This window comes from Pleurodeles waltl, chromosome 5 (genome assembly GCF_031143425.1).
Source record: "Pleurodeles waltl isolate 20211129_DDA chromosome 5, aPleWal1.hap1.20221129, whole genome shotgun sequence".
NCBI lineage: Eukaryota > Metazoa > Chordata > Amphibia > Caudata > Salamandridae > Pleurodeles > Pleurodeles waltl.
The window spans coordinates 1,811,859,942-1,811,884,267 of record NC_090444.1 but is presented as its reverse complement, the minus strand read 5'-3'; the positions used below and the strand labels follow the sequence as shown (position 1 = coordinate 1,811,884,267).

The 24,326-nt window shown below is 46.2% G+C and overlaps 1 protein-coding gene across 1 annotated transcript in view; it reads right to left on the bottom strand.

The window, feature by feature from the left end:
- The window catches only part of LOC138296834 (exportin-5-like), a 723,294-nt gene that overhangs the window by 264,791 nt on the left and 434,177 nt on the right, over positions 1–24,326 (bottom strand). Inside the window, exons 21-23 of the mRNA XM_069236301.1 lie at positions 21,112–21,208; positions 9,992–10,127; positions 7,502–7,600 (exon numbers count right to left, since the gene is read on the bottom strand). Of these exons, the coding sequence (XP_069092402.1) occupies positions 7,502–7,600; positions 9,992–10,127; positions 21,112–21,208 (332 nt within the window). The remainder of the gene's footprint in view (positions 1–7,501; positions 7,601–9,991; positions 10,128–21,111; positions 21,209–24,326) is intronic.

Here is a 24,326-nt window from a genome sequence, read left to right as displayed (position 1 = left end):
CCCATGTTTATTGCTTTTGTTGATGATGTAGCTACATTACAGTGTAACAAGATGGAACTAGAACCCTTTTCTCTCTCTAGAAGGATTTTGCCGCTACAGAAGGTGCAGTGTCACCCGGAGAGGGCTTGTGATTCAGCCAGTGGCCCCGTCATCGCAGCTAAAACTCTTGACCCTGCCCAGTCAGCCGTGCCCTGGAAAAGCCCCGACATCAGTGGTATTGTTGGTAGAACTGCACTGTGGGCGAGACCAGGCCCAAGAACAGGCTGCACCCCCCCCCCCCCCCCAAGAGTCCCAACGAGGAGTTAGCGGTTTCCGAAATAGGTGCTCCCCATCAAATGGCAAGTCCACCAAGATCCACTCAAAATGGACCAAAATCAAAACGTAGGTCACAGTGTACGTGATCAGTGTTCACATTTGAGGGGCGGGATTGTGCAGTGCTTAGCTTTAAAACCTTTGCTAAACAGTGTCTTGTCCTAATACATTCCTATAAGTGGGTTTCTCATACATGGAAGGTGGGAACTGAAAAGCGGGCTGAAGCGAAATTATTTTTAAGCAAATGTAATCTGGCATAAATCCAGATTATTTCTTGTAATTTGTGATTTTTCTTGTATATTGTATACAAAATCTCCACACACGGGAGACTAGTTTGCATAGAAAATGTCTGTCAGGAAACTGAATGCGTGCCGCGTGGCCCTGTGTCCTCGACTGGCAATGTTGACACGTGACTTTAGACACTATAGAAAATACAGTGAGCAGTTACTTCGCCTGACCTTTGTAAATCCAATTTTCATGCAGATAAACGGAAAAGATAGTGAGCAAGCATCTTCCGTGTTTTTTTGCACACGAGCACACCCGTGCCAGAATGAAACTCGTTTAATTTTCGTAAACATTGCATGGCTTACAAACGGGGAAGAAGTAATTTTGACGAGACACAAAAAAACGTCAAGAAATGAAAATGTCACTTACCCAGTGTACATCTGTTCGTGGCATCAGTCGCAGTAGATTCGCATGTTCTGCAATAGCTCGCCATCTGGTGTTGGGCCGGAGTGTTACAAGTTGTTTTTCTTCGAAGAAGTCTTTCGAGTCACGGGACCGAGTGACTCCTCCTTTTGTCTCCATTGCGCATGGGCGTCGACTCCATCCTCGATTGTTTTTCCCCGCAGAGGGTGAGGTAGGAGTTGAATTGTAGTAATAGTGCCCATGCAATGGAGTGACTAAGTATGCACTTATTTAAGGTTGAGATGATACATATATAAATAATTGAAGGTAACTTCCAAACTGCTACAGGCTCCCGGGGAGGCGGGTGGGCACATGCGAATCTACTGCGACTGATGCCACGAACAGATGTACACTGGGTAAGTGACATTTTCAGTTCGATGGCATCTGTCGCTGTAGATACGCATGTTCTGCAATAGACTAGTAAGCAGTTATTTCCCCAAAAGCGGTGGATCAGCCTGTAGGAGTGGAAGTAGTCTGAAATAATGTCCTTAATACAGCTTGACCTACTGTGGCTTGTTGTGCGGATAACACGTCTACACAGTAGTGCTTGGTGAATGTGTGAGGCGTAGACCATGTGGCTGCCTTACATATTTCTTGCATTGGGATGTTTCCTAGAAAGGCCATGGTAGCACCTTTCTTTCTGGTTGAGTGTGCCCTTGGTGTAATGGGCAGCTGTTGTTTAGCTTTAAGGTAGCAGATTTGGATGCATTTAACTATCCATCTGGCTATACCTTGTTTTGAAATTGGGTTTCCTGCATGAGGTTTTTGAAATGCAATAAAGAGTTGTTTAGTCTTTCTGATGTTCTTTGTTCTGTCAATGTAATACATTAATGCTCTTTTGACATCTAATGTATGTAGTGCCCTTTCAGCTACGGTATCTGGCTGTGGAAAGAACACCGGAAGTTCCACTGTTTGATTTAGATGGAACGGTGAAATAACCTTTGGCAAAAATTTAGGATTGGTCCTTAGGACGACTTTATTTTTGTGTAGTTGTATAAAAGGTTCCTGTATAGTAAACGCCTGAATCTCGCTTACTCTTCTCAGGGAAGTAATGGCGATGAGAAATGCCACCTTCCAGGTTAGGAACTGTATGTCGCAGGAGTGCATGGGTTCAAAAGGTGGACCCATAAGTCTAGTTAGGACAACATTTAGGTTCCATGAAGGAACAGGTAGTGTTCTTGGTGGTATAATTCTCCTAAGGCCCTCCATGAATGCTTTAATGACTGGTATTTTATATAGGGAAGTTGAATAGGTAGTCTGCAGGTATGCAGATGTTGCTGCAAGGTGAATCTTAATGGAAGAGAAAGCTAGGTTAGATTTTTGTAAGTGAAGCAAGTAACCCACTACATGTTCTGGAGTTGTGTGTAATGGTTGTATTTGATTAATATGGCAGTAGCAAACAAACCTCTTCCATTTACTTGCATAGCAGTGCCTGGTGGATGGCCTTCTTGCTTGTTTTATGACTTCCATACATTCTTGGGTAAGTTGTAAGTGCCCGAATTCTAGGATTTCAGGAGCCAGATTGCTAGATTCAGCGATGCTGGATCTGGGTGTCTGATCTTTTGGTTGTGCTGTGTCAACAGATCTGGCCTGTTGGGCAATTTGACGCAGGGTACCACTGATAGGTCTAGCAGCGTTGTGTACCAGGGTTGCCTTGCCCAAGTTGGTGCTATCAATATGAGTTTGAGTTTGCTTTGACTGAGTTTGTTTACCAGGTAAGGAAGGAGAGGGAGAGGAGGAAAAGCGTAAGCAAATATCCCTGACCAGTTCATCCATAGGGCATTGCCTTGGGATTGTTTGTGTGGGTATCTGGATGCGAAGTTTTGGCATTTTGCGTTCTCCCTTGTCGCAAACAAGTCTATCTGAGGTGTTCCCCAGAGTTTGAAATAAGTGTTCAGTATTTGGGGGTGAATTTCCCATTCGTGGACCTGTTGGTGATCTCGAGAGAGATTGTCTGCGAGTTGATTTTGTATCCCTGGTATAAACTGTGCAATTAGGCGAATTTGGTTGTGAATTGCCCAATGCCAAATTTTTTGTGCTAACATGCTTAACTGCGTGGAGTGCGTCCCTCCCTGCTTGTTTAGATAATACATTGTTGTCATGTTGTCTGTTTTGACGAGAATGTATTTGTGAACTATTATTGGTTGGAAAGCTTTTAGTGCTTGAAAAACTGCAAGAAGTTCTAGGTGATTGATATGCAGTTTTGTTTGATGTACGTTCCATTGTCCTTGTATGCTGTGTTGATCGAGGTGTGCTCCCCACCCTGTCATGGAAGCATCTGTTGTTATTACGTATTGTGGCACTGGGTCTTGAAAAGGCCGCCCCTTGTTTAAATTTATGTTGTTCCACCACAGAAGCGAGAGGTAAGTTTGGCGGTCTATTAACACCAGATCTAGAAGGTGACCCTGTGCTTGAGACCACTGTGATGCTAGGCATTGTTGTAAGGGCCTCATGTGCAGTCTTGCGTTTGGGACAATGGCTATGCATGATGACATCATGCCTAGGAGTTGTAATACCATCTTTGCTTGTATGTTTTGTGTTGGATACATGCGTTGTATGATGGTGTTGAAATTTTGAATTCTTTGTGGACTTGGAGTGGCTACTCCTTTTGATGTGTCTATTATGGCTCCCAGGTATTGTTGTACCTTGCGTGGCCGAATCTTGGATTTTGTGAAATTGACGGTGAACCCTAGTTTGAAGAGGGTTTGTATGATATGATTTGTGTGATTTGAGCACTCTATTAACGAATGGGCCTTGATTAGCCAGTCGTCTAGATATGGGAACACATGTATTTGCTGCCTTCTGATGTGTGCAGCGACTACCGCTAGACATTTGGTAAAGACTCTTGGTGCGGTTGTTAATCCGAAAGGCAGTACCTTGAATTGGTAATGTATTCCTTTGAATACAAACCTTAGGTATTTCCTGTGCGATGGGTGAATTGGTATATGGAAATAAGCATCCTTGAGGTCTAAAGTTGCCATGTAGTCGTGCAGCTTTAGCAATGGCAATACTTCTTGTAGTGTGACCATGTGGAAGTGGTCTGATTTGATGAAAGTGTTGACTACTCTGAGGTCTAGGATTGGTCTCAGTGTTTTGTCCTTCTTTGGTATCAGAAAGTACAGTGAGTAAACTCCTGTGTTTATTTGTGTGTTTGGCACTAATTCGATTGCATTCTTTTGCAATAGTGCCTGCACTTCTATCTCTAGGAGATTGGAATGGTGTGTTGTTAAATTTTGTGCTTTTGGTGGTATGTTTGGAGGGAACTGTAGAAATTCTATGCAGTAACCATGTTGGATAATTGCTAGAACCCAAGTGTCTGTAGTGATTTTCTCCCATGCTCTGTAATAATGACCTATTCGTCCCCCCACTGGTGTTGTGTGGAGGGGGTGAGTGACATGTGAGTCACTGTTTAGTAGTAGGGGTTTTGGGGCTTTGGAATCTTCCTCTATTTCTAGGGAATTGCCCTCCTCTATATTGTCCCCGAAAACCTCCTCTATACTGTCCTTGGTAACTGGACGGTGTGGCTTGTGAGGTGCTGGCTTGTGTGCTTTGACCCCGAAACCCCCCTCGAAAGGGCGTTTTACGGAATGAGCTGTAATTCCCTCTGCTCTGCGGGGAGTAGAGTGCGCCCATGGCTTTGGCAGTGTCCGTATCTTTTTTGAGTTTCTCAATCGCTGTGTCCACTTCTGGACCGAACAGTTCTTTTTCATTAAAAGGCATATTGAGAACTGCTTGTTGAATCTCTGGTTTAAATCCAGACGTTCGGAGCCATGCATGCCTTCTGATAGTTACAGATGTATTAATTGTCCGTGCAGCTGTATCTGCAGCGTCCATGGAGGAGCGGATCTGGTTGTTGGAGATGGCCTGTCCCTCCTCAACCACTTGTTTTGCCCTATTTTGGAAGTCTTTGGGCAGATGTTCAATGAGATGTTGCATCTCGTCCCAGTGGGCTCTGTCATAGCGCGCAAGTAGTGCCTGGGAGTTCGCGATGCGCCACTGGTTTGCAGCTTGTGCTGCGACTCTTTTACCAGCTGCATCAAACTTGCGGCTTTCTTTATCTGGGGGTGGTGCATCTCCAGATGTGTGAGAGTTGGCCCTTTTCCTAGCTGCTCCTACAACAACAGAGTCTGGTGGCAGCTGTGTTGTGATGAAAGCCGGGTCTGTAGGAGGCGGCTTATACTTTTTTTCCACCCTTGGTGTGATTGCCCTACTTTTGACCGGGTCCTTAAATATGTCTTTTGCGTGCCGGAGCATACCAGGGAGCATAGGCAGGCTTTGGTAGGAGCTGTGGGTGGAGGAGAGTGTGTTGAACAGGAAATCATCCTCGACCTGTTCTGAGTGGAGGCTTACGTTGTGAAATTGTGCTGCTCTAGCCACCACCTGAGAGTACGCGGTGCTGTCTTCTGGTGGAGATGGTTTTGTAGGGTATGCCTCTGGACTGTTATCTGACACTGGGGCGTCGTATAGGTCCCATGCGTCCTGGTCTTGGTCACCCTGGCTCATGGTGGTGTGAGCTGGGGAGTGTGATGGCGTTTGTGCTGGTGAAACGTTAATCACGGGCGGAGGAGAGGGTGGTGGTGTAACTCTTTTCACCACTTTTGGTTGTGGTGCTTGTTCCGTCTGGAACTCCAACCTTCTCTTTCTCCTAATGGGGGGAAGGGTGCTTATTTTTCCTGTCCCCTGCTGAATGAAGATACGCTTTTGCGTATGGTCCGCATCAGTTGCTTGTAGCTCTTCCTCAAACCTATGCTTCTGCATTTGGGAGGTTAGCGAGTGCTCTTCTGTATAAGAGCCTGAAGCTGGGTCGCTTGCAGTTTGTTTCGGCGTCGAAACTGTGTCTGCGTGTTTTTTCGGCTCCGAGGTGACTTTTTTCCTTTTCGGGGCCGAAACCTCTCGGCGTCGATCTGTTTCGGTGCCGCTGTCTCGGCGTCGAGCCGTGTCCACACCGGCATCTCGGTGTCGAGGCTTGTCTCCAGCACTTTCTCGGTCCCGAGAAGGCTGCGTGCCGGTGTCTCGACCGGAGTCGGACGATCTCGGCACTGTTTGGGCCTTTTTCGGTGCCGACGGTCGGTCACCGATTTTATGGGTTGAGCCATGGCCTGGTGGCAGTGGCGTCCCCTGGGCCTTGTAAATGTTTCTTTGTGTGGTTTTCGACGTCTTACTCACGGTTTGTGTATCGTCGAATCCTTCGGAGTCTGAGTCTTGGATCGAGAAGGTACCTTCCTCTTCCTGTTCCTCGAACTCCCGTCGGGCTGTCGGTGCGGACGCCATTTGAAGTCTTCTGGCTCGACGGTCTCGGAGTGTTTTTCGGGACCGGAACGCACGACAGGCCTCGCAGGTGTCTTCGCTGTGCTCAGGTGACAGGCACAGGTTGCAGACCAAGTGTTGGTCTGTGTAGGGGTATTTATTGTGGCATTTGGGGCAGAAACGGAACGGGGTCCGTTCCATCGGCGTTCTTCAGCACGCGGTCGGGCCGACCAGGCCCCGACGGAGGATCGAAAAATTACCCCGAAGGGCACCGGAGCTCTTCGATCTTCGATGCGGTGTTGAATGTAAGTATGCCGATCCCGAACGCAACAATACCGACGAAAATCTTCCGAAATTAACTATTTTTTCTGTTCCGAAACTCGGAGCGACAGGAACACGTCCGAACCCGATGGCGGAAAAAAAACAATCGAGGATGGAGTCGACGCCCATGCGCAATGGAGACAAAAGGAGGAGTCACTAGGTCCCGTGACTCGAAAGACTTCTTCGAAGAAAAACAACTTGTAACACTCCGGCCCAACACCAGATGGCGAGCTATTGCAGAACATGCGTATCTACAGCGACAGATGCCATCGAACACTACCTTTCTTATGCTGCAAAGAAGGAAAGCAGTCAATGCGATCATTTAACATTTTAAATGACATTTAAATAGGGTTTCCAAAAAAGCAAGAGAAATCAAGAGGACATGATGCAAAAAATAAAAAAATAAAAATTTTACTTTGGAAAACATCTCGGCTCTTTCTGGCCCTCTGGCCCTTTCATTTTCCGGCTGCTGGCCACTGAATAAGAGTTAAGGTGCATCAGAGGCCTTTCCCAAGGGCTCTTCTCTCACTGAAGCTTCGTTACTAATGTTTGTGCTGCAGTTTCAAGTCACATCATCTCTGGACCTCAGCCCAGGGAACGCTGTGCACAGATGCTTCTTTAACATCTTAAAATACTGGTCTTTCGGTTGTTTTGTGCCCGGCTCTCTGATGCATAAAACAAGGCATCTTTAGTTACATGCTGCTCTGAACAAGAAACCATCACATGTCAGCACTGGAGAAAACTTTTGTTCAAATGATGAATAGAAGAAAAACCCTTCATGTGATCAGTTACAAGGAGATTAAAAACAGATATGAATTCAGGAGAAGCAGGACACAAGACGCTGTTCTATGTCACAAGACATTATTTACATGCCAGAGAGCACCAGTGCTCTACGGCTCTTTCAATGCAGAGTTGAGACGCCGCCGGCTCTTACCATGTGGAGCGAGGTCAGGAAAGGTCCAAGCACGGGAGACAGGAGAGACTGGTGGTCATCCTTGGGGCAGAAGAGAACCAGGGGCTTCATGAAGACGCGTTCATCAGGGAGATAAGGAAGTGTAAGCCTGATCATGGCCTCAGCAGCTTGAAATGTACAACACTCAAAGATCAAGAACTTAACTCCTCCTCTTATTACATTACAATCTTTCTTTTTGCAAAAGGTTTCCCACCGCAAACCTGAAGTGCTTATCATAGGTGGGTAACTGACAGCGATTAACAAGTTATGTGATGCCAAAGGCAACAGGTCTGGCTTTGCCATGCTCGGCGCGCACTGGGTCGCAAGCTTTGACAAAGGCGAACAGCAGCTGGTGGGGACTTTGGATGGGCTTTTAGGTGCTTTCCAAGTGCTTGTCCAGTTGTGTCTAGACACAAAGGAACAGTCATCTCCCAAGTATACAAAACCAAACTCCAAGCTGGTCAACCTGTTACTGGAGGTCTCCAGGGGAAGGGAGAGAAACCGAGGTGATGGAAGGGTGGAGAGACTGCTGCCGTGGAGAGGAGAGACACACTGAGCGGCAGCTGTGCTCAGGTTCAGCAGAGTAGGAGGGCGGCACAGTGAGACCGCAATGTAGAGGCAAGGATGGCTCGAGAGAGAACGGAGACAGCCGAAGGGCAAAGCCGCAGAACACCAAAGTGCAAATGATACAGAAACATGCAAAACAAAAATCCAGTTCCCGTCATAAGCACTGAAAGCATAGAAGTCAAAGCATACTGAGACCCAATACCAAAAGGGCCAGACAAACCCGATAATCAGGAAGTAAGCTACCGGAAAAGAAATAGGGAATTAAGGGCCAGATGTATCAAGCAATTTTGCATTCGCCAACGGTGCGACAGTTTGCGAATGCAAAAATGCCTTTCAACATCTATGGAAGGCATTCGCAGTGCAATTTCAAGGAATCGCTAAAATAGAGATTCCTTGAAATTGCGACTCCATTTAGGGAATTGCAAATTACGATTCTCTAAATAGGAAATTGCAAATAGGGAATTCCTATTTGTGATTTCCTAAGCACATGTATCAAGCGTTTCCTAAATGCGAATTGGGCATTTAGGAAATGCAATTACCACCAAATCGAATTTGGTGGTAAGCATGTGCAAATTTTAAAACTGCATTACAAATGCATTTTAAAAATGACATGTAGCGCACACATGTCCACAGATATTTTTTTGGGGTGCAAAGGGGGCCCCAGCACCCTGGGGTTTGCATTACCTAATTTGCAAATGCCTAACAGGAATTCACAAATTAGGTAATGCAAAACCATTCGCAGCTATGGGCCCTCAGGCCCATAGGGATGGATGGAGTCCCATTCTCTAATTGCGATTCGGTAATAGCGTTTGTGAATTTTAAGAAATCACAATAACGGAATCGTTATTTTCATACCGCCCATTTTGCATTTCTTAAATAGCAATTTCTTAAAAATCGCTAATTAGGAAATGGAAACCGGGAGCTTGATACATCTGGCCTAAGACACAAGAAAGCCGCCTAGTCATGAGCAAACGGCATCTTAAGGCGCCCTCTATCAAGGCCAACGCCGCACTCGCAGCACTGCAAGTGGGATTAAAGCTAAATCAAAGTAGAGAGCCAGAGACTTGCAAAGATATCGGAGGGTTGACCATCTCAGCCCTCAGACAAATTCCAGTTCATTCCAATAATCCTGTGAACACAAGGTGGGCGGGAAAGAGAGGGCAGCAGCCAAAGGAACATCCTCACCTTCAGGCACCAATGGGCACAATAGTCCGTTTGGGGGAAAACACAATTTGTTGGACTCAGTTCATTTACTGGTCTACAGTAGTGATAAGGAGGTAAAAATATTCCTTTAATCACACCAGGCGTGTGCCCTGGGTGGGGAAGCTGTATCGTTCCTTCCTGTTAGACCTTTGGAAGGGCATGTTCTTGTGAAATACACTACACACTGGGACCTTCAGGGCATGCATTACCACAACAGCACTCACCCGGTACAACAGCAGAGTCTATGGTGCATAACATGTCTCAACAGCCTACATCAGTGGTTCCCAACCTTTTGACATATGTACACCCTCACTTTATCAATACTGGAATCTGGGGACCCCCACTGAATCATCATTCAAATTCGGAGACCCCCCACACTCCGTTATTACTGAAAGCTGGGGACCTAATCTGTTAATATTACTGAATTTTCTAATAACTCGCGGACCTCCGAGGAGGCTTCCCAGACCCCCAGGAGTCCTCGGACCACAGGTTAGGAACCACTGGCCTACAGCCATACAGAAATCTGGATCCTCTCCAGATATCAGTATCTGTACCGTTCATGCTTCAGTGAGAGTTTCTACTACTACAAGGAAAGATAAAATTTTCCACAGCCTTCCTCCTGCTATCAACCACCACCTAACTTGCTTATCGGTGAACTACAACCTGCTGGGATGCAATATTGCACTTTTACAAAAGGATATGGATCATAAGAGTAAGTTTGTAGTCAGGAAGGTTTTCCAGGTTAATGAAGACATTCTTGAGAAGCCGTGCAGCCAGGTCATCAATGGCATAAATATCTTTCATCATATAAACACAGGCATGTCCCAAAATCTTGAAACTGAAACAAAGCAAACAAAATTAGATTAGAAAATTCTAATAAATATTAGTCAACACGATGGGATTTTAAGTGCCTTTTAAAAAAAAATGTTTTCTATGAACGGTGACATCGGCCCCATCATACTGGCTAGGTAACCAGACTTTGATGGAAGGCAAGGATTCCATCAGAATTGTGCGCAAGAAGCAACACTCCGTCGACTACAAAGAGGCTCTACTGTGTCCCTTCACTGCCGCCCCAACCACGGTTATTCCGGGAACTGAATGTCATCAGGATGGCAAGCTGAAAGATTCAAATTACAAACATATACTGTTCACTGTAAACAAAACAAGCTCTCCGAAGTCCAGACATCCCTTAAAAAAAAGATGCATCCTTATTTGTTTTTAAATAAAGTACAGTGCTTCAAGGCTTAGCTAATTAACTTGCACCCATTCCTATCTCGCCCTGTACACCTGAGCGAGCCTGACAGCCCACAACTGTAGGAAAGTACCCTCTTTCTTGGCGTGGTTACCCCCCTTTTCTGCCTGATGTCAGTGTGTTTGAATGTGTTCACTGGGATCCTGCTATCCAGGACCCCAGTGATTAATCACCCTCCTTTAAACTTGGTTGCTGGATCCTTTTTCTTCCCACAATTGGCATACTGGTCCCCCATGCAAGTCCCTAGTATATGGTACCTAGGTACCCAGGGCATTTGGGTTCCAGGGGATCTCAATGGGCTGCAGCAGTTATTCTGCAACCCATGGGGAGCCCATGCAAAGGGTTCTGCAGGCCTGCCATTGCAGCCTGCGTGAACTGGGTGCACACCCGGTTTCACTACAGGTCACTGCACCAGGTCACTGTAAGTCCCCTCTATAGTAGGCCCTCTCAGCCCAGAGGGCACGGAGCAGCTACCTGTGTGTGAGGGTACCTCTGCTATAGCAGAGGGCCCCCCACAAACTCCAGATCTATTTTCCTGGACTAAGAGTGCGGGGACACCATTTCACGCATGTACTGGATATCGGTCACTACCTATGTCCACTTATATAATGGTAACTCCGAACCTCGGCATGTTTGGTATCAAACATGTCGGAATCCTACCCCAGTACTATTGTAAGTACTGGAAGTATGATTCCATGCACTCTGGGTGCTCTTTAGAGGACCCCCAGTTTGGCTATCCCAGGTCTTAAGAGTTTTCTGGGCAGCCAAAGCTGCTGCCACCCCTCAGACAGGTTGTGCCCTCCTGCTGCTTGATCTGCTAAAGCCCAGGAAGGCAGAACAAAGTATTTCCTTTGGGAGAGGGAGGTAACACCCTCTCCCTTTGAAAATAGGTGTGACTGGCATGGGAGGGTATCCCCCCCCAAGCTACTGGTTTGCTTTGAAGGGCACATTTGGTGCACTCTGTGCATAACTCAGTCCACACCGGTTCAGGGACCTCAGTCCCTGCTCTGGCGCAAAAACTGGCTGATGGAAAGGGGAGTGACCACTCCCCTGTCCGTCACCACCTGGGGTGGTGCTCAGAGCTCCTCCAGAGGTTCCCTGGGGTCTGGCACCTTGTTTCCTGTTTCTAAGTGGCCAGTCCAGGCATGTGACATCAGAGCCCCCTCCTGATAGCTGCTTACCTGCTTAGGTGAGCGTCACCTTGCCAAGCAAGACTTATCAGGGTCGGCTGCTTGCACGAAATTGGCAGCATATTACATGCTTTACATACAAAATTTTATTGGACTCGTAATAGGTCCTGGATATAGGAAACTTATTCAGAAACCATTGACTTGGCTCATCTTTATCTACCTTGGGTAGGTTGTTTATGTGCGCTTATTCGCTCAGATTGGTCTTGCTTGGCACAGTGACGCCCACTCCTGGTTTACGTGGTGTTTGGGATTTTAGGTCTGGGTGATTCATGTGTGTGCTTGGGTCACTCACAAAAAAACTCAAGACGGTCACATGGGTGATACTGAACTTTATTGCATGCAGGTATATCTTCCTGTTGGGCTTCACATAGTTTTTCTTCACTTTGTGATATACCTCATGGGGGACCCTTTGTGTGCTGCTTTTTTATTATTATTTTTTATTCTTTCCTTTGTACTTACATTTTTTTACATAGTTTGGTTTTGGCTTTCTTCTTAAGGGAACAGTATTTTTCTTGATTTTTGTTTTTAAATATCTTGGTATGGTATTACTACATATTTCTTTTTCTATACACTTTTTTTACAGCCTTGAGGAAGTCTTATTGATGAAACGTGTTGGCTGTGTTATCATTGGATTAGCTGGTGTTCTAATGGGAAACATATGACAGCGAACAAATACAATCTTCATGATGAACTGCATTACAGTGTTGTACGCTACTTTATAAATATGCTAAGGACTGGACCTTATTGACTTTTCGGTGTGCCCTGGTACATAACTGTTCAGGTAAACTTGTTCTGTTGGTGCTTTCTTGACCTTGGCCCCTACTTACCTTAAGTACAGAAAAACAGTTGTGTAAGTCATTTGCAAGTGACCTGAACTCATGCAGTTTATGTATCTCCCATAGGATAACATTACACCGTTCGAGGCTTATGCCTCGAATGAGACCGCTGTATTTTTCATATTTTTAAAACCCGCCAACTTGAAAAGTACTTACCTGGTCTTGAAGATCTTGGTGGCTAAATTAATATAAAAATCTATAGGTTTCCAAATTGGTCTCGAGTTTCTTCTTGTGTGCGTCTCATTTATTGATTCTATATGTTTAACAAATGCTTAACACTACCCTCTGATAAGCCTAAGCGTCCCGCCCACACTACCACAAAGAGAGCATTTGGGATTATTAAATTATGCCCTGTAAACCAATAAGGGTCATCAGGACAATCTGCATGGTGTACCTCTATATTGGTACACTACAAAGATAGCAAGCTTCCTACATGGGTCTGTGAACTTTCTTAAAATCAAGAAGTCTTCTTGGTTTGACTGGGCGAAATGCTCTTCTTGGTGATCCTGGCTGTCCAGACACTAGCGCTTTGTGAACATATGGAGTATCTCCTACATAGCCACCTGGCAGACGTCCAGGACAGGAACTCTGTGCTAATGCAGTGGTAGCAGCTTTGGTCCTGCTAGAATGGGTCTGCAGGTTTGCAGACCTTCTGCAAACTGCTTTTTGGCCAATGCATAGCAAATCTTGATGCAGAGCATGATTTAATGGGCAAAGGGTGCTCTTCCGCTCTTCACCGATTTCTCCCCCCCATCCCACTACAGTGAGCCTTACAAATTGCTGATCGGCCACATGGTATTCTTTGGTGAGAAGGATGTTTGTGTCTGCGGAACCAGGTTGTCTGGGAAGAAGTTGGGGTATGGTGTGTTAACACAGAGCATGAAGCTCACTCGCTCGCCACACCAAGGTGATGGTGGTGAGGAACAGAGTCTTGAGAGTGAGGAGCCGCTAAGAACAGCTATGAACCAGCTCAAAGGAAGTACACATCAAACATGTAGGAATCAAGTCAAGATCCCACTGAGGCAATACGGAAGGAGTAAATAAATTTCGAAGACCTTTAAAAAAAAAAAAGAAACATCACAACTGTGGACTTAAATTAAGGACAGTCTGGAAATCATAAAAATGCCAAGAGTCACAAGGTACCCCTTAACTGTGCCTAAGGCAAAGCTTTGCTGGGCAAGAGACTAAACAACTGAATGTGCAATTGGAGGGGGTCAATCTGGCGCATGTAGCACCAAGCCACAAATTTGTCCCAACAACAGGCATGAATAGTTTTTGTCATTGGACGCCTGGCTGCCAAGATTACATCAACCACATCTGAAGAAAGGTGGAAGGTGGTCAGCTGTCGCTTCTCAATCTCCATGTATTAAGTTGAAGATTGCAGAGTCCCAGATGCAGAACCCTGCCCGGTTACTGTGACAGCAGGTCCTCCCGGATAGGCAGCCTGATAGAAAGAGATAAATAAGTTCAAGCACAGCAGTTGTGGATACCACATTCTGTGCCCAATCCAGGAAGACTAGGATGATCTGGGCTCAGTCGCTCATGATCTTCTTGAGGACTCAGGGCAGGAGTGGTATTGATGGGAAGGCAAAAAAGAACCCTGCGTTCCACTCTAGGCAGAATGCCTCCCTAAGTAAGAAGCGCCTCAAACTCCAAATAACAGAACTGCTGACATTGTGCATTCTCTGTGATGGAAAATAGATCGAGCAAAGGACCTTCCCATTCACCAGGGAAATCTTGCACCATCCCACTTGTGATCCACTAGTCACTTAAGGCTGAACTCATTCAAAGATCCTGCCAGGAGGTTCACCACCAGGAAGATGCCTTGATGGTCCAGCCATTACAGAGAAGTAGTGCCTTCTGGCATAGGTCCCAGGAGCCCACACTTCCTTGCTTTTGCAATACTACATAGCGGTGCTGTGATCTGTAAGCATCTGCACCAGACCCTCTTTGATGGGCAGAAAGAAGGCTTTCAACGCCAATCGAATGGCCCTTATCTTCAGGTTGATATGGAGCCTATGCTCCTCTGTTGAAGACCCGAGGCCTCTGATCCCCACCTCTCCCAGTCAGCAGCCTCAACCCAGAAGTAACACAACATTCACCCCTTTTAACTGTGGTTGGGGTAAGGAGATGGGAATGCTACTGACCCAAATGTGTTCAGGCAACCATCACTGCAGATCTATTGCAGTCTCTTCTAAGAGCTGGACATGGTGGGAGAGATCCCCATTGATGTTGGGCCCTTTCAGACTTTTAAATCCCACTGCAAGCTTGCATATGCCACCTGGTGTGCTTGGCCAGCAGAATCTAGGAGGCCATCAGTCCACGCAGCACGAGAGTCACCCTAGCTGAGATCCAGTACAGTGGCTGAAAGATAGGGATCATAGTCTGAATATCCTGAACTCTTCTTTCCGGGGGAAAAAAAATAAAAATAAAATACTTAACTGAACTGTGTCTAAAACGGCTCCAATGAAGGGAAACACCTGAGAAGGAGTCTGGAATGACCGGCATATTGACAGTGAACCACAAAGATGACAGGAAGTCAACTGTAGTCCAGCAGTGATTGACGACTGCCTGGGGCACGCCCACCTTTAACAGCCTGTTGCCAAGGAAGGGGAATACTGTAACCCCGAAGGTGTGCTGCTACAACCATTACTTTCGTGAACACCCGAGGGGCACTGGTGAGACCAAAGGGGAGCACAGTGAACTGAAAATGCTCCTGTCCCACCACGAATCACAGGTAGTGCCAATGGGCCTACAGGACAGGCATTGGCATACTACAGATCTAACACTACTATATAGTCTCCAAGGTCGAAGGCAGCCAAGATCTGGGGCAGAGTAAGCATCTTGATTTTTTCCTTTCAGAGAGACCTGGCTGTTTCAAATGAAAAGAGCACCACAAAGCAGCTAGAAACTCCAGCACCTTGAGATCCTCACAGGTAATTTGCTGCATTTTATAAATCCTGAATGTAAGGAAATGCCTCCTTGGCATGGTTGCCCCCTGACTTTTTGCCTTTGCTGATGCTATGTTTACAATTGAAAGTGTGCTGAGGCCTGCTAACCAGGCCCCAGCACCAGTGTTCTTTCCCTAACCTGTACTTTTGTATCCACAATTGGCAGACCCTGGCATCCAGATAAGTCCCTTGTAACTGGTACTTCTAGTACCAAGGGCCCTGATGCCAAGGAAGGTCTCTAAGGGCTGCAGCATGTCTTATGCCACCCTAGAGACCTCTCACTCAGCACAGACACACTGCTTGCCAGCTTGTGTGTGCTAGTGAGGACAAAACGAGTAAGTCGACATGGCACTCCCCTCAGGGTGCCATGCCAGCCTCTCACTGCCTATGCAGTATAGGTAAGACACCCCTCTAGCAGGCCTTACAGCCCTAAGGCAGGGTGCACTATACCATAGGTGAGGGTACCAGTGCATGAGCATGGTACCCCTACAGTGTCTAAGCAAAACCTTAGACATTGTAAGTGCAGGGTAGCCATAAGAGTATATGGTCTGAGAGTTTGTCAAACACGAACTCCACAGCACCATAATGGCTACACTGAAAACTGGGAAGTTTGGTATCAAACTTCTCAGCACAATAAATGCACACTGATGCCAGGGTACATTTTATTGCAAAATACACCCCAGAGGGCACCTTAGAGGTGCCCCCTGAAACTTAACCGACTATCTGTGTAGGCTGACTAGTTCCAGCAGCCTGCCACACTAGAGACATGTTGCTGGCCCCATGGGGAGAGTGCCTTTGTCACTCTGAGGCCAGTAACAAAGCCTGCACTGGGTGGAGATGCTAACACCTCCCCCAGGCAGGAGCTGTGACACCTGGCGGTGAGCCTCAAAGGCTCACCCCTTTGTCACAGCACCGCAGGACACTCCAGCTAGTGGAGTTGCCCGCCCCCTCCGGCCCGGCCCCCACTTTTGGCGGCAAGGCCGGAGAAAATAATGAGAATAACAAGGAGGAGTCACTGGCCAGTCAGGACAGCCCCTAAGGTGTCCTGAGCTGAGGTGACTAACTTTTAGAAATCCGCCATCTTGCAGATGGAGGGTTCCCCCAATAGGGTTAGGATTGTGACCCCCTCCCCTTGGGAGGAGGCACAAAGAGGGTGTACCCACCCTCAGGGCTAGTAGCCATTGGCTACTAACCCCCCAGACCTAAACACGCCCTTAAATTTAGTATTTAAGGGCTACCCTGAACCCTAGAAAATTAGATTCCTGCAACTACAAGAAGAAGGACTGCCTAGCTGAAAACCCCTGCAGCGGAAGACCAGAAGACGACAACTGCCTTGGCTCCAGAAACTCACCGGCCTGTCTCCTGCCTTCCAAAGATCCTGCTCCAGCGACGCCTTCCAAAGGGACCAGCGACCTCGACATCCTCTGAGGACTGCCCCTGCTTCGAAAAGACAAGAAACTCCCGAGGACAGCGGACCTGCTCCAAGAAAGGCTGCAACTTTGTTTCCAGCAGCCTTGAAAGAACCCTGCAAGCTCCCCGCAAGAAGCGTGAGACTTGCAACACTGCACCCGGTGACCCCGACTCGGCTGGTGGAGATCCAACACCTCAGGAGGGACCCCAGGACTACTCTGATACTGTGAGTACCAAAACCTGTCCCCCCTGAGCCCCCACAGCGCCGCCTGCAGAGGGAATCCCGAGGCTTCCCCTGACCGCGACTCTTTGAATCCAAAATCCCGATGCCTGGGAGAGACCCTGCACCCGCAGCCCCCAGGACCTGAAGGACCGGACTTTCACTGGAGAAGTGACCCCCAGGAGTCCCTCTCCCTTGCCCAAGTGGAGGTTTCCCCGAGGAATCCCCCCCTTGCCTGCCTGCAGCGCTGAAGAGATCCCGAGATCTCTCATAGACTAACATTGCAAACCCGACGCTTGTTTCTACACTGCACCCGGCCGCCCCCACGCTGCTGAGGGTGAAATTTCTGTGTGGGCTTGTGTCCCCCCCGGTGCCCTACAAAACCCCCCTGGTCTGCCCTCCGAAGACGCGGGTACTTACCTGCAAGCAGACCGGAACCGGGGCACCCCCTTCTCTCCATTCTAGCCTATGTGTTTTGGGCACCACTTTGAACTCTGCACCTGACCGGCCCTGAGCTGCTGGTGTGGTGACTTTGGGGTTGCTCTGAACCCCCAACGGTGGGCTACCTTGGACCAAGAACTGAACCCTGTAAGTGTCTTACTTACCTGGTAAAACTAACAAATACTTACCTCCCCTAGGAACTGTGAAAATTGCACTAAGTGTCCACTTTTAAAACAGCTATTTGTCAATAACTTGAAAAGTATACATGCAATTTTTATGATTTAAAGTTCCTAAAGTACTTACCTGCAATACCTTTCGAATGAGATACTGCATGTAGAATTTGAACCTGTGGTTCTTAAAATAAACTAAGAAAAGATATTTTTCTATACAAAACCTATTGGCTGGATTTGTCTCTGAGTGTGTGTACCTCATTTATTGTCTCTGTGTATGTACAACAAGTGCTTAACACTACTCCTTGGATAAGCCTACTGCTCGACCACACTACCACAAGATAGAGCATTAGTATTATCTATTTTTACCACTATTTTACCTCTAAGGGGAACCCTTGGACTCTGTGCATGCTATTCCTTACTTTGAAATAGCACATACAGAGCCAACTTCCTACACTGAATCATTGACTGATTGAAGGCATTACGAGGACATAGGTCTAAAGTAGGACAAAGAGCTCTGTCCTGCTTTAGCACCATACAGTAGCAGGAATAACAATCGCAACCTACTTCTGGCACAAGCTCTTTTGTCCAAAGGTTTATGCACTTACTGTTGCTAGAGGGACAAATGGTCCTCTGTTAGCCGCTTTGGGGGTGGGGGAAGGTGAAGCAAAGAGGCAATGAAGGGCAAGGTGTATCCCTACCAGGCAATCTGCAGGGCTCACCTGTCCAATGGGATAGTTTGTCAGATCCTGCCTCCACCTGGGTGGCTGCTCTCCACTAAGGGTATACTAAAGGGGTTTGTCAGGTGGGGCTGTGGAAGGAGGCAGTAGACTGAGCGGCCGAAAGATATTCTGGTTTGTACGACTTGTTGACACTTGAACCACCAAGCTTTCAGGGGAAGAGTGCTGACACATATATGCAAGGTCCCTCGGGCCAGGGTAGTGGCATCTCAATTTGGCCATTGTCCTGGGGGCCAAAGCAAGGTTTGCCCCTCCCCCCCCCCCCCACCACCACCCAACTCCCCAACGGCCACAGGGATTTCCAGTCAGACTTTTTTCAGCAGGTCCACCTCTAATGTCATCTGCATGCTGCAGGGTCTATGCTGACTGCAGCACTGACTTCTACAGTGGCAACAAGATCCACACCAGTTCCTTCCATACCGGTGCCAACAACGGCTCTACTAGCAGAGGTGCCTCACTGAAGGGCAAGCCTCTGCCAATATAGCCTGTGTTGGCACAGGTTGACATCAGTTTCTTGCTCGATCCATAACAGTGTGCAGATTTCTAATCTGGGACCTTTTTAGACAGTAAAAAGACTCCAAAGAACAGGGAGATGGAAGGGCAGTGGTGAATCTGTACTTAGGGAATCCACACAAAAAAGCACTGCAGAAAGTAAGTTATTTATTCTTCTATCAGATACTTCTAACTGGAATTCCTCACCTTTACAATAGATACCAAAGCAGGATCTCCCACAGTGAGAGGGTCTGTGGAGTGGGCTTAGACCAAAACGTCCAGCAGGACTGAAAGGGTGAAGTGCCCTTTTTTTAGCAGAGCTGGCTGTCAAGGCAGTAGTGAATTGTGAAAGTGTGCACTGACGCCCACATCGCAGCCTGACAAATGTCAGGAACAGGCACTATGTATTCCAACGCAGCATTAGCAATCTTGGACCTGGTGGAGTGGGCCCTTAGTCCTTACGGAGGCTGCTTCTTAGCCAGTGAGTAGCAGATTCGAATGTAGAGAACTATACACCTTGACAAAGTCCTTTTTTACACTGTTTTGCCTTTCTGTGACGGGAGCATCCACACAAAGCTGATCACCAACCCAATCTTTGGTGTTAACTATGTAAAAACTTAAGCTGTTTATGGGTTCCAGCTGATTGAGGCTCTCCTCTTTCAAGTGGTAAGCTACAAAAAAGAACATTGGAAGGGTGATGGAATGACCAAAATGAAAACAAGTCAGGGCCTTGGTAGAAAAAGTTTGTTCACACCTCCTGCACGATAGATGTGCACCAATAACGGCAAACGGAAGCAGCTTGGAACTGAACAGAATGGTGACCTAGACGATTAGCAAGATGTTTGTTTGATCCTTGTCCATGAGAGGACTGAGGTGGTTGTTGAAGAGCTGCTGGGAGCCTGGAACTGTCTACAAGCAAACTCTCTACAGGAGGATGCTTCTTGGGGTCAAATGAGAAAAGCATTCACTCATTTTTCAACTGATTACACCTTTCATGTCCATCACTAGCGTCAGGAGGAGGTGAGCGCACAGTTTATCAAGTCTTTTGTAATGTTATTTTTTTTTTACCAGGGTTGCACTGTATGACAGATTATTACGAGGGGAGCATCTATGTGAGAATGACAAACTGCTGGGGATATTATTGTCATGGTGTTTAGATAGGTTTCTCAAATCAGCTCAGACACCATTAGATAAGCATTAGCAAAGTCAATAGGTCTTGCATTTATGCCCTATTGGCTTTGTCAATGGTTTTAGCTATGCGGCACAGCTGTGATGCAGGGCTAAAGAATTTAGAGGGAAAAAAGTTTGAGGCAACATGCCTTGTCATTATCTAGGGGTGCACACCAAGAATGCGTGTGGCTGCAAAATGGCGCTGCCATTTCAATTGTTTTCTTTTTAGCCAGAGTTGGATTAATAACTAAAGAAAATAACAGACAAAACCAATGTTTTTTTTTTGGAAAGCACTTGGGGGAGATAGGGGAAGAAGCACACATGGAAGGACACACCATAGGGGTGCAGGTAGTGGTAGAAGCAACACGTGGAAGGAAGGAAGCAACATGGAGGCTGGTTGGGATAAGCAACATGCGAGGTGCGGTCTGGTCTGAAGGTCAACCAGGGAAGCAGAAGGCAAGGAGGAGTTGGCAGAGAGAAAGCACAGAGGTGAGAAGAAAACGCGGGATAGGTGGGGGAGCATCACACAAGTGAGAGGAATATAGGGAATGATGGGGGCTTAGACTGCTTAAGCACAAAAAATATATATAGGACCTGAAAAAGTGAGCTGCTGAAGGACATAGCAACGTGGCCATGCCCCAGGCGGGACAAACAAGAAAAGGGTAGAAAGTCACACAGTTAACAAATGAGAAGCAGGTAAATGAGTGACAATAAAGCCAACCCATGGAAAGCAATGGATGAACCTTAAGCCCACGGTAAGATAGAAATATGTCTCCTAAAAGACAACAGATGTGCTGTCTTACACGAAGCTAAAAAATTAATAAAGAGTGTACAAAGTATTGCATTTACAAGTATGTTCAATGATCTTGAGAAGGGAGACGACTCAGTACTGTAAATTCTACTCTGTGCTAAATGTCATTAAAGAAAATAATGAAAAATAAATAGCATACCAGTTTGAATATAAGGTGTAGACAAAGTCCTGTATATTTGCATGCTCTGGTTTGTAAACTGGTGTGTTTGAAACAAAATGCAGAGGCTGGTAAACTTCTGAAATGGAAAGAAAATACAACGCGTTACTTGCAACACAGGTTTTAGCTACTGACCCTTACCCCTCTGTACAAAACATTCAGCTGTGAATCTCAAGATGGCAAATAACACACTGCATTCAACATTCATGACTCAAAGGTTTGCCAAAAAAAAAGTGAAGAAAGGTACGCTAGACAGGTTTAATTGTACTCTACATAAAATTATAAGCCATTTTCACTGATAATAGATTAAGGCTAAATGTGTGTGCAAAACACATACACCCATGTGCATTTCCCTTGGCCCTTTTCAGTAAACCTTCTACCTCAATGAAATAAAATAAATATTCATTCACAGCCTCCTACAAGACAGTACACAGATCAATTAACATTTTGGTGTGCACTAGGTAACTATTTTCCAGCCCAAAGGGGTACAATTCTCAAATCTAATAATCAGACATAAACACTAAAAGGGAGGTGGGGAGAGAGAAGGAAGGAGAGTCAAGACCCAAATGTGATTTTGCACACTACAAATTCATGACTTTCCCCATCACCATAGGCAGGTGCTCTATTTGAAAACAGAACCGGTCAGTGTGGGAAGTGAAATGTCTGCCCTGTTTAACACTGCTTGCATCACTGAATATTGGAAAAAGCACATAATCTAGCTATGGATGTTCTTCCAAAGACAACATTAGCATAGTAAAGTCACAAATGTCAGTAGAATCAGACGCCAGTCTGAGTGCCAGACTCTCATTTCAGAGGACAGGACATGAAAAAAGTTAGCTTCAGTAAAGATCTTTTGGGTGAATACTCTATCGGCAGATTCCACAACTTTAATATTCGCTGGTGCAAGACCTGATATGGATACTTTGCAAAAGCTGTCCTGTGCCGAAAGATGACACTTGCTCCATCTCTGTGTCTGATGTGGCATCCCTGAATTCATTTAGTGTCATCCTGGCATCTTGACACCAACTCCTCATCTATTTTATTTTTCAGCTCTTAGAGGCAGAGATGAGCATAGTATCAGATTGAACTTAACTATCCAGTGCAACAAAGCTGAACTAGAATGAAAATGTCACTTACCCAGTGTACATCTGTTCGTGGCATCAGTCGCAGTAGATTCGCATGTTCTGCAATAGCTCGCCATCTGGTGTTGGGCCGGAGTGTTACAAGTTGTTTTTCTTCGAAGAAGTCTTTCGAGTCACGGGACCGAGTGACTCCTCCTTTTGTCTCCATTGCGCATGGGCGTCGACTCCATCCTCGATTGTTTTTCCCCGCAGAGGGTGAGGTAGGAGTTGAATTGTAGTAATAGTGCCCATGCAATGGAGTGACTAAGTATGCACTTATTTAAGGTTGAGATGATACATATATAAATAATTGAAGGTAACTTCCAAACTGCTACAGGCTCCCGGGGAGGCGGGTGGGCACATGCGAATCTACTGCGACTGATGCCACGAACAGATGTACACTGGGTAAGTGACATTTTCAGTTCGATGGCATCTGTCGCTGTAGATACGCATGTTCTGCAATAGACTAGTAAGCAGTTATTTCCCCAAAAGCGGTGGATCAGCCTGTAGGAGTGGAAGTAGTCTGAAATAATGTCCTTAATACAGCTTGACCTACTGTGGCTTGTTGTGCGGATAACACGTCTACACAGTAGTGCTTGGTGAATGTGTGAGGCGTAGACCATGTGGCTGCCTTACATATTTCTTGCATTGGGATGTTTCCTAGAAAGGCCATGGTAGCACCTTTCTTTCTGGTTGAGTGTGCCCTTGGTGTAATGGGCAGCTGTTGTTTAGCTTTAAGGTAGCAGATTTGGATGCATTTAACTATCCATCTGGCTATACCTTGTTTTGAAATTGGGTTTCCTGCATGAGGTTTTTGAAATGCAATAAAGAGTTGTTTAGTCTTTCTGATGTTCTTTGTTCTGTCAATGTAATACATTAATGCTCTTTTGACATCTAATGTATGTAGTGCCCTTTCAGCTACGGTATCTGGCTGTGGAAAGAACACCGGAAGTTCCACTGTTTGATTTAGATGGAACGGTGAAATAACCTTTGGCAAAAATTTAGGATTGGTCCTTAGGACGACTTTATTTTTGTGTAGTTGTATAAAAGGTTCCTGTATAGTAAACGCCTGAATCTCGCTTACTCTTCTCAGGGAAGTAATGGCGATGAGAAATGCCACCTTCCAGGTTAGGAACTGTATGTCGCAGGAGTGCATGGGTTCAAAAGGTGGACCCATAAGTCTAGTTAGGACAACATTTAGGTTCCATGAAGGAACAGGTAGTGTTCTTGGTGGTATAATTCTCCTAAGGCCCTCCATGAATGCTTTAATGACTGGTATTTTATATAGGGAAGTTGAATAGGTAGTCTGCAGGTATGCAGATGTTGCTGCAAGGTGAATCTTAATGGAAGAGAAAGCTAGGTTAGATTTTTGTAAGTGAAGCAAGTAACCCACTACATGTTCTGGAGTTGTGTGTAATGGTTGTATTTGATTAATATGGCAGTAGCAAACAAACCTCTTCCATTTACTTGCATAGCAGTGCCTGGTGGATGGCCTTCTTGCTTGTTTTATGACTTCCATACATTCTTGGGTAAGTTGTAAGTGCCCGAATTCTAGGATTTCAGGAGCCAGATTGCTAGATTCAGCGATGCTGGATCTGGGTGTCTGATCTTTTGGTTGTGCTGTGTCAACAGATCTGGCCTGTTGGGCAATTTGACGCAGGGTACCACTGATAGGTCTAGCAGCGTTGTGTACCAGGGTTGCCTTGCCCAAGTTGGTGCTATCAATATGAGTTTGAGTTTGCTTTGACTGAGTTTGTTTACCAGGTAAGGAAGGAGAGGGAGAGGAGGAAAAGCGTAAGCAAATATCCCTGACCAGTTCATCCATAGGGCATTGCCTTGGGATTGTTTGTGTGGGTATCTGGATGCGAAGTTTTGGCATTTTGCGTTCTCCCTTGTCGCAAACAAGTCTATCTGAGGTGTTCCCCAGAGTTTGAAATAAGTGTTCAGTATTTGGGGGTGAATTTCCCATTCGTGGACCTGTTGGTGATCTCGAGAGAGATTGTCTGCGAGTTGATTTTGTATCCCTGGTATAAACTGTGCAATTAGGCGAATTTGGTTGTGAATTGCCCAATGCCA